General features: G+C 37.0%; 1 protein-coding gene across 1 annotated transcript in view; it reads right to left on the minus strand.

The window, feature by feature from the left end:
* Positions 1-418: 418 nt before the first annotated feature.
* The window catches only part of LOC104537101 (sodium leak channel non-selective protein-like), a gene marked incomplete at its 3' end in the record, with an annotated part of 75,879 nt that continues 66,082 nt past the window's right edge, over positions 419-10,215 (minus strand). Inside the window, exons 7-9 of the mRNA XM_010179886.1 lie at positions 3,321-3,463; positions 3,096-3,200; positions 419-505 (exon numbers count right to left, since the gene is read on the minus strand). Coding sequence (XP_010178188.1) covers positions 419-505; positions 3,096-3,200; positions 3,321-3,463 — 335 coding nt within the window. The remainder of the gene's footprint in view (positions 506-3,095; positions 3,201-3,320; positions 3,464-10,215) is intronic.

Below are 10,215 nucleotides of genomic sequence, written 5' to 3' on the forward strand. Positions count from 1 at the left end.
GTGTTTACTATGATTAGTCATGCTTCTTGGTGTATGTTATTGTATTTTGCAATTAATAAACAAGCATTTCTGTTGTGAATAACCTAGGAGTGGAATCAGTGTGTATATGAAGTCTGAGAGATAAAGGGTGATTACTTATGTTATTTTATATTTTAAAAGTCTAAAATCTTTCTCTCATGAGCACACAAAACAGAGCCTTTATAAGGAATGCATTTGTCTAATCTTCTCTCTTTGGATGTGGTATATCCTTTTTTGTTGATCTGTGATTTTTCTGAACAAGCCTACACTGCAGAAAGCAATGGATTTAAAGAAAGTTATGACTAAAACTATTGCACTTCTTTCTCACCACAGTCTCCTTATGCCAACATTTGAGTAGTGCTGGTTACACACACTGATTTATTAAAAAGCAGTGTCATACCTGTAGACACGCAGGAGCTCTGCCCTGGGGTTTATTCACATCAACAGCCACAAGCTGCCAACCTCCAGCAGCATCTTCATGGAACATCTTGAAAGGGAAAATTGTTGTCAGAAATGTTTTACATGCCAATAAATACAAGTGAAATCTAATATATTGCCCTTGATGATAGCCAATTTAAAATAAGAGGGAACTGGTTCCTACTGCTACAAAAAAGCGCAACATGCTCTTTTTCCAACATTAATAGATTCTGAATCTCACTCAGATAGCATCAAACACGATGTGTCTCTATTGGTCTTAATGTAGAAACAGATTCAATTAACCTCTGATCAGTATCATTAGATGGTGGTACCTGTTCAGAATAAATTCCTTAACTAAGGTAAGCTTGTCCTGAGACAACACAAATACACTGTGACCAAAAAAATCACTTTCATTTTGAATTTGGAAATAATAAACAATTTTGTCTTTTTTACTGACAAAGTTATTTTACTTCAAGGATCAGACTTTATTTTTGTTGCATGATGCATATCAAGAGTCGCTGTACAGTCCTTCTGCACTGTTATCCAGAGCTTACAATTTCTGCAAAGGGCTCTAATGGCTCTAACGACGTCAGTGAAGAAGGCTCTCTTGACCACAGTGTTATTTACAATTTACCAATAACCTCTGGAAGTGCAGGTGTAGGCATTCTGGCTTTTCTTTTTTCTCAGAAATTAGGACATAAAAACATGCAGACTGTTGGACATAAGGAACAGTGAGAAACCATGTCTGGAAGTGATTAACACTGTCCCTGTCCTTCAAAATGTCCTTGAAAGAAAATTAATGGCTCTAGCATTTTGAATTGCCACCTGAGAGTCTGCATATACTGTGTTATGAAGTGGGGCAAAGTTCACTCCTCACTCCCACCTTTTCCTTGACACCCATTACCCAAACAGGTCACCTCGAGAACACCGCCACAGCAGTGCAGTGGAAGCTTAAAAGCCATCCTAAAAGAAATGTTCATTAGACTGGGGGCAGTGTCACACAAAGACGGTTGTAATATGGCTGAGTCCTTACGCTGTATCTCTGCACCAGGAAGAGGTGCCAGCTCAGATCAGCACTGAGTTACTCCTCTTTGTACCATGCTTTAATGTGCAGTGCTAAAGTGCTTTACAAGAACCTCCTTTTATCCTTCTCCAGAGACCCCTTCCCTGACTTTGGCTGTCGGACACTCATTTTCTTTTCTATAGGACTAAGTTTCGGAAACAGCTTAATGATTTATGAAGTAAGAAAATGAAGCAAGATATTGCTTTTTTCAAGGTTATTTCATGCAGAAAACAAGCAAGATTTTTAACTTTCATCTGGTGCTTTGAACAGGAAATCCTGTAAGAAATTTTCTGCTCTTCTTAATACAGAAAAAGATAAATTGCTTTTATAGTTTGGTAAGCCAAACTCCCTTTATGTCCCATTATGCCAGTGACTCAAGGAACAAAGTAATCATTTGCTTGTTTGCAGCTAACATGCTGTTTTTATTTTGCATGTTGCAATTTATATTCAACATGTTCAAATTCTTTGGCATGGTGACATTGTCTTGGGAATTTCTATTGTCCTTGAAATTCCTTAATGTTAGCTGCCTCCTGAGTTTTTATACATAGATCTCTCTGTTCCAGCTTCTAGTTCAGAGTACATGGGTTAAGCCTATATAGCTCAAGAATTTGTCCCATCAGAGATGAAATTAACATTATGTTCCTCAGGCCAAGTATGTGTCATATGAAAAAGTTCTTTTTTTGTTAGATTTTAAATTGATATACAATCATAGAATCACAGAATGGTTTGGGTTGGAAGGGACCTTAAAGATCAACCAGTCCAACACCCCTGCCATGGGCAGGGACACCTCCCACCAGACCAGGTTGCCCAACCTGGCCTTGAACACTTCCAGGGAGGGGCACCCACAACTTCCCTGGGCAGCCTGTGCCAGTGTCTCACCACCCTCACAGTAAAGAACTTCTTCCCCCTTTCAGTTTGAAACCATCACCAAGTCTGCTTTGACAAAGACATATATAGAGCAGAAATTATTGACACAAAGTCTATTTGAGGAAAAAAAAAGTAGCAGCAGGCAGAAAAGGACTAGATTTACATATGGATTACAGAAATATCCAAAGGAATATCAGAAAATACTTAATAAATAATTTTGAAACACAGAAATCCTCTGGCTTAAGAAAATAAAAAATCTATAGCTACAGAGGTTAGAAAAATTTTCCTCATGGGAACATTTCTCATATCTGTCTTCCTAAGAGCTTTTTGCAGGCAGTCAGTACTGGTCCCTCATAGATGGCAAGATGCAATAGCGTGGAAAAGCCTGACCTATTGTACATTCAGGATACATATTATGATTGGTACAATAATGAGTGGGAGAACTTAAATCTCAACCCATTAGGTCTCGTTTTTCATACTGGATTTTTCACAATACGCAGCCCACACATAGTATACTTTCTGTCATTACTTCTTCCTACCCAATAATATACTCTAGAATTTATATTTATATGAAAATTAATATATCAACTTTAGTATGTAGTTTTCATGTAGCAACATGAAAATTCAAGTAAATCAGAAAAAACACTAACAGGAATTTTTTGCTTATTATTAATTCATAAACTAAATCAAATCAAGTTCCCAGAGAATCTCAGCATCTCGGGTGTTTCACCTGGGTGGTGGCAGTTGAAGTAGTACTGCTCCTGGACCCCCACATCTGCTGGAACTGCACTCTAATTTCCGCAAACGTTTCAATGATGACTGCGATGAAAACATTCTGAAAAAAGTTAACAAGAAAGAATGGGTGACAAAAAGCTCAGCAAGCCGAAAAGAGAAGAAATTAATTCTAATATGATCTACAATTCAGACAGGCTTAAAAGAACATATTTTTCAGTACCTTAACAAGCCAGGCCAGAAAGAAAATTAAGGTGATGAAATAGAAATATGAACGCCACCGGGGAAAGCTGTCGATTGCTCGATACATAAGGAACACCCAGCCTTCCTGAGAAGCAGCTTCGTAAACAGTAAATATGCTTGTACCTGTCAGAGGAAAAATGAAAATATTAGGCATTAAACCTTCTTGAAAGCTTTCAATATCAGCAAACAGTAACCTTTTATCTATTCTATTTTCCTTTTCTCTAAAGGGTACCAGTTTCTTCCTCCTCCTAAGAGAAGTTTTTCAGGTGCATTTCCACATTTCTTCCTTTTGCAATCGAATATGAATTAGTTTTGTATCAGACCGGACTCCCTTCTCTCCCTGACCACACATGCATAATCCCTTAGTCGGGTTCACTGGCAGTATGCAAATATCTCCAAGGGCAGAATTTGTTCCATCATGTGACTTCAGCAGCAGCCGTGAGAAAAGGCAGATTTAATTAAAACCATCAGGATCAACATTCAGTAGGTGAAAGGAATCACTGTTAATAACAACACCACCGAGTAAGCAGCAATACGCCAAGAAGGTGCCTGACACTAGCAAGCACAATTAAGTGTATATAACAAGCTGCTGAACAGTGTTGAAGTTCAGGCAGGTCGCCAGGGTAGGTGTATTAACATACGTATGTTGTCCTAAAAACCTTTAAACCTTATTAAGTTGAACTTCCAATATCACTCTAGGGAGGGGAGGAGGAGATGTAAGAAAAGTTATGAAGGGTTTATGTGTGCAGAAACCATTTTTGAATAAAAGCTACAAAATCACTCATTTTAAACTTAAGATCCAAACACATCCTAATGTCTCCTTCAAAATACAGACTATGGTTAAGGCTCATACAGCATCCTTGTTTGAAGTAATTTTTTGTTCCGAGAAGGAACACAATTAAACTGTGAAATTAAACTGTGAAATTTCACAAACTGCTGTGAAATCATGGACTTGTCCTCCAGCCACCTGCTAGCTCTGCTCCACTATGGCTTCATTTCATGAGACATCTTGGATAAAAAAGAGGGAGCATGACGAGTCCTGCCCTTAGTGAAATATAGCAGCTGCTACCAATGTATAGGCAGTAAACATGAACCAGTAGACTACTTGGTTCCATTCACAGAGAAAGGAGTGGTTCTAGTCAGAAACTCCAGAGTCCAGGAGTTTCTCCCAAAAATCACACCAGCCTATAAGGAGCTCTCTGCTGCTATTCGCCCACTGAATTTGCAGCATCTACATTCTTTTGTCCGCTAACACAGGTGGGATGAACCTGGAAGTGTTTTTGCCTTAGGGTGTTCCTTTTGCAGATAAATCTTCACTAATAAGAGGAGACAGGAATGAATGGAAATTTTTGCTGTATAACCTCACTTCTTTGATATGTAGGTGTTTAATGGTTAACATGGTCATGGAAGGCAGGCAAAAATGTTAATCCATTCTGTTAGTTTTTCTGGTTATTTGATTCCTTCCTATTTACTGCATATGGTTCTCAGGACCAAGAGACAGAAATAAAAATTTAAAAAAAAAGAAAAAGTATTCAAGTATAGATAGCAAAACCCTTTCTGTTCCTTCAGAAAAGAGAGTGGTCTCTATCAATAGTGAAATACTCATCAGTGATTACTTCATGGGTATTTTGCATTTCAAAAATTCATAAAGTAATGGTTCAATTATCTAATATTATACTGTTGCTGAACTGATTAAATTATTGAATAAAACAGTGCTGTTGAGGACAGGCAGAGATTAAGAAAAAAAAGGAATCTATTAAAAGTTGCTGGCTAGGAAACTGTCATTAGTCATTACCAATGGGAAAGTCACAGAGAAGATTAGTAAAATAGAGGGGATGTCATGCGAAGTATTTATAACACATACACTGGGCCATCTGCCATAGTGAAGCAATACTGTGAATGGATAAAAATGCACAATCAGCCCAATTAAAATAATATGTGTTCATCTGTGACACTAAAGTAAAAATATGTCTTGCTTATAACTGGTACAGGTGTTCTTAAGGCTATTAGAAAGCAATCACGGCTAAGAATATACATTCTTAATTAATATATGTGACTAGAGATTAATAAAGCTTTCAATACTGATGCCAAGAACCATGCTGCTAACTATCTTTGTAAATACTGTTTCAACTGGATTCAGAATAAAGGCATGACAGTAAGGGAACTAACACCATGAAATGTTGTGCTTTCAAAAAGAAGAGTAATTCTTATTTAACATCTGCCTTTCTGCATGTTTTCGCTCTTCTAAAAGTAACATTTAAAGACAATCAGCTACCTATTGTATTTTTTCTGAGTATTTCTTTAATATCTAACTACATCTTCCTAAAGCCAATGCATAAGTTATTAAAAAGACCCTACTTTCACAGCAGTATGCTCTGTTTTCCTCACCATGTTCAAAGCCACATGGAGGGAGAGAAAGTATCAAAATTTTAAGTGATGGTGGGATCCATCACAAAAAAGATACACATGGCGATGCTGCCGTGTACACCTAACTTATGTCCCTTAGATCAAATTGCAAAATTATGCTTTTTCAAAGGTGTCAGTATTCTGTCTATCAGTGACACAGTGATTTCCTTTAGTTCAGAGGGCTTAAATCCTGACCACACAGTGCCAGGAGTCCCATGGTTAGGGCAGATGAGAGCACAGGACCTCCTGTAGTTTGTGTAAGAAAAGCAGGAATATGGGTGGCAGGGTGAACAAGGGCTTCAACACCTGCAGAGCCTGGCTATTCAGATACACAACAGGCCCATATACATCAAAATGTAGTCATCTCTTGTCAATGTCCTGAACATTTAGATGTTATTCATGTAATCTAACTACAGGCATCAGCAAGACATTGCGGTCATGAAAAAGCTTTGAACCATGAAAAGGGTTAAACACACGACTATGGCTTTATTCTTCTGTTTAGGTATATTGGTATGGGTAACTTGCTGAATTCGGGAGTAGGTTTTCAACATTGACATCTAGAATATTACTAAATCTTAGTAAATAAATATATCAAGAAAATATTTATGATAGTTTTCCTATTTGTTTCAATAGATGGTTAAACTTTGGTGGCAAGAAAAATTAAGGTCACTTAGGAGGATCTTTCTGATGACAACAGAGGTAAAATAAAGGAATATACTTTGAAATTCTTTTGAGTGCTTTTGTTTGAACTTGTCTAATAAATCCCACATTTTGATGTTACAATAAAACAAATCCTTTAAACACGCTGATGGTTAATCAAAAGAAGGAAGGAAAACATTTATCAAGACACAAAATAAAACTAAATAAATCAATATAATAATCTGTATCCATCTCAAAAGACTGCTTTTATGCAAGCAATAAACACTTCTACCTTTGGAAATGTTTTACAACTGCACATGGTCATTATCAAAGACAAAAGAAAAAAAAGGCCAGAAAATGAAAGATCTAGTGAAGTATGGGAAAAAGTGATTGAAACTTGCTCAACTTATGCAACATTTTCACTTGCTTCATACCATATAGAAGAAAAGACAACAATCAGACACAAACTGTATACCTACTAATAATGCATGTTTAGATATATGAGCATTCAGCACTGAATTGCAGGAGGTTTAAGTCTTCTTCAATACATATTTCTTGCAAATCCTCCAGCTAGAAGCATTAGCCTGAAGGGACATGGAGGAAGGGGTTGCCTTAATACCTAAATTGTTATAATAAAAGAAAATTTTACTGCTTTCCATGCCTCATCAGAAAGCAAGGTCACCTGGCTCTTCCACGCAATACAGATGAATAGAGTACCAGGGGAAAAAAGAATTAAAAGAGTCAGAGCACACAGGTAATGATTTTCCATAGGAGAGTGAAGAAACCTATTCTGCCAAACCCTTGTCTTTTAAATACCTAAGGAATATAGAAGGTATTTCTTTAAAAAAAGGACTCATAGTTGACAGACAAAGAATATAATTATGCAGAGATGCTATGTTACATAGTGTATTTTATATTTATGTGCATTTTGTAAACACACAGGATTTTGTTTGTGTCTGTGCCTCTGTGACACCACCATGCTCCATGCCATCAGCTCTTGCTATTCTCAGCTCATTCTGTAAAAGGACATCCTGAAAAAGTGAGTGCACTGAATAACTGTAGTTTTATAACTGCAGAATTGAAGGATCAGAGCTAAAAGGTCACATAGAAAATTCACTAAATCTGGATAAATAACCCTATCCTCCTAACTCTTACGTTACATTCTGGCATCTTGATTCAAAAATCCCATATTATTAGAGGAAGAGAAGGCACAATGTCAAGGTGTTGTCTTTTATTAATATCTGTGTGCTATCAAATTTGTAGCTATTAAAAGTGAGAAACAAAAAATGAAAATTAAGTTTAAGTATGCCATTAACGACAGCATTTTCTGCATGTGTAATCTATGTTTATTGACTATCTTGTCTTACCATGTGAGGGTTCTCAGTTTTCTTGTGCCTGCTGTGAAGCTGCTGAGAAAGAAAATCTACAGGAGGGCCACTTCATAGGAAAAAAAGGTCGATTTTTTAATTTTTTCTTTTTAATCAGAAATTATTCAGGAAAGTAAAAATGCATGCGTTGTTACTGAAAGTTTAAAATACTACACATTGTCACCCATAAAATGCCACAGATGCCAGCCAGTAACAGGCTCCTTTTCGTTACTTCACAGTAGCCACTAGATGACGATCGTGCACCTCGGACACATCTGGAACATCAGGCAGCGGAGGAGCTACCGCCCCGGAGAGCACGGGCTGGTAACCTCCCGCTGCGCTGGCTTAAGGATTGATTTTTCTATTTTCTGGCAAAACTAAGCAGACTTCTAGCAGGTGCTGCTGTCTAATTTAACTCTTTTTGTTGTGCTGAATACCGAAAGGCAGCCTTCCTTAAGGAGGTTTTGTGAAAGTTATGTCCATACACAATTCTTCTGTGCTCTCATCTCCCTTCCTTTTCCCTGGGCCTCATGAGCTAGATTACTGCATGATTTACTGTACTTCTATTATAAGAGAAAAGGCTCTTTTTTCTTTTTCATTTTAGTTAAATATCAATAAAATAAAACATTTAGCTGATGTGTTTTGCAGTTTACCAGGACAGTCATATGATAACCCATATGATTGTCTTCCCATTTGTAGCTACTCAATTCAGACTTACTCCTTCTGATTATTTAATCAGTTAGGTGCTGCTGATTGATTTTTCTGCAGTGGACCTGCATGGAACTAATATATTTTAATATTTAACATTAAAAACCACTCTTAGTTCCAATGTCCATAGAGATTTAAAGAAGAATTCTGACAATGAGGAAAACCAGGCTAATGTTGCATATGTTTCAAAGTAGTACAATGTGGACATGTTTTCTTCATGCTCTGGTTTCTTTCAGGGTTTGGGGTTTTTTTGTTGTTTCAGTTTGTTTGGTTTTGTTTTAATGCGTAATTCATTAACTAGTTAACTTGGAAAAGAAGAACAGTGAAAAAATAAGGTGAAGTGGGGTTTGGCCTAGATGATCTTCAAAAGCCCTTTCTAACCCAAACCATTCTATCAAAATCAAGAAATGACCTCTCACTTAGGCTACAGAAATGGTATCTGTCCCAGCTCATTAGAACTGATAAAATCACAAAGCTGGATGAGCCTGCAAGGCATGGGTATTCCCACTGACCAGTCAGGTTTTAATTTATGTCCTATCTTTCAGTATCAAGGTATTTGTAAAACATTGTGTGCAGTCAGAGTTTCTCAGCTGCCTTACACTATTGCTTTGGTGAAACCAGAAGGGAATAAACATTACTCAGAAATGCAAGGACAAAGTTGTTAGCACTTCTGGGAAGCAGCTGGTAGATATGACTGAAATCGACAAAAAGATCAAATCCTGAATGGCTTCATGGGGTCTCTCGCTTGTCTCCAAGTGAATGATCCAGTCTATTTTACTCTCACAAACCAAGTCATAGCAGGCAGTTTGCCAACCAGCAGAAATGAGGAGGAAAATAATAAAAATTAAACATGCCAATGCTCTGCTCCTCCTTTGAATCCTCAAACCTCAGTGTCAATGCCCTGTGACTGAGCTGTGGTGATGGCAAAACAGGAACCTTGCAGAGCACTGATTTACAACAGCAGAACAGCAGAAAAACACTGCCAGTCTGATCACAGTATTTTAACCTTGGTAAGTGTAGTGACTTAAAACATACAGTAGTGATGTGGTACTGATTCTTCATGTTAAAAATGTTTCCTTTTGAGAAGGTGAAGCTTTTACATCTGAGAAAGGACAACACACAAAGACTATATGAATAAAACCACCAATAAGGAGATATAACAAAACTGCAAATCTAAGTGCTAGGATCAACGCAACTTATTCTATAGACTTAGTAATGGAAAGACAGAAAGCCAGCCAACTTTCAGCAAAAATGTTGATGGACTTAGTTCCACTGTTTGCAAATGTTTTAGAAATCTGGTCACTCTTCAGAAATGTTAGCTTACTAATATGAACATAACAATGTTGGTTTATGTATTGACTGCACAGGGTAAACAGGAACATGGCAGTTCATGCTTAGCCATACCATTAGTGTCTTAAACATAACGGTGCTTGTGCTCCCTAATGTAATATATTATGCTTTACAAAGAGAAATCCATTTCACATTTATGAACAAGTCCATGGTGTAAATAGAGACAAACATTCTTCAAAATTACTTTAGGTGTCCATGTTTACTGATATTTAGCCAGACTGGCATTTATATTTGCTTTCCTTTAATACTTCTTTTTATTAAAATGCTCCTCAGCTATATGTTCACAAATAACTTAGCCAATATGGATCCAAATGTTAGCAGAAGTAATAAATTTGCTTTATGTGCATAAGTACTGTCTGCTTTGTCCTTTTTGCAATTACACTGTAGTGTTAATATACACTCTTT

The sequence above is a fragment of the Mesitornis unicolor genome, unplaced genomic scaffold, assembly GCF_000695765.1.
Source record: "Mesitornis unicolor isolate BGI_N332 unplaced genomic scaffold, ASM69576v1 scaffold3502, whole genome shotgun sequence".
Taxonomy (NCBI): Eukaryota; Metazoa; Chordata; class Aves; order Mesitornithiformes; family Mesitornithidae; genus Mesitornis; species Mesitornis unicolor.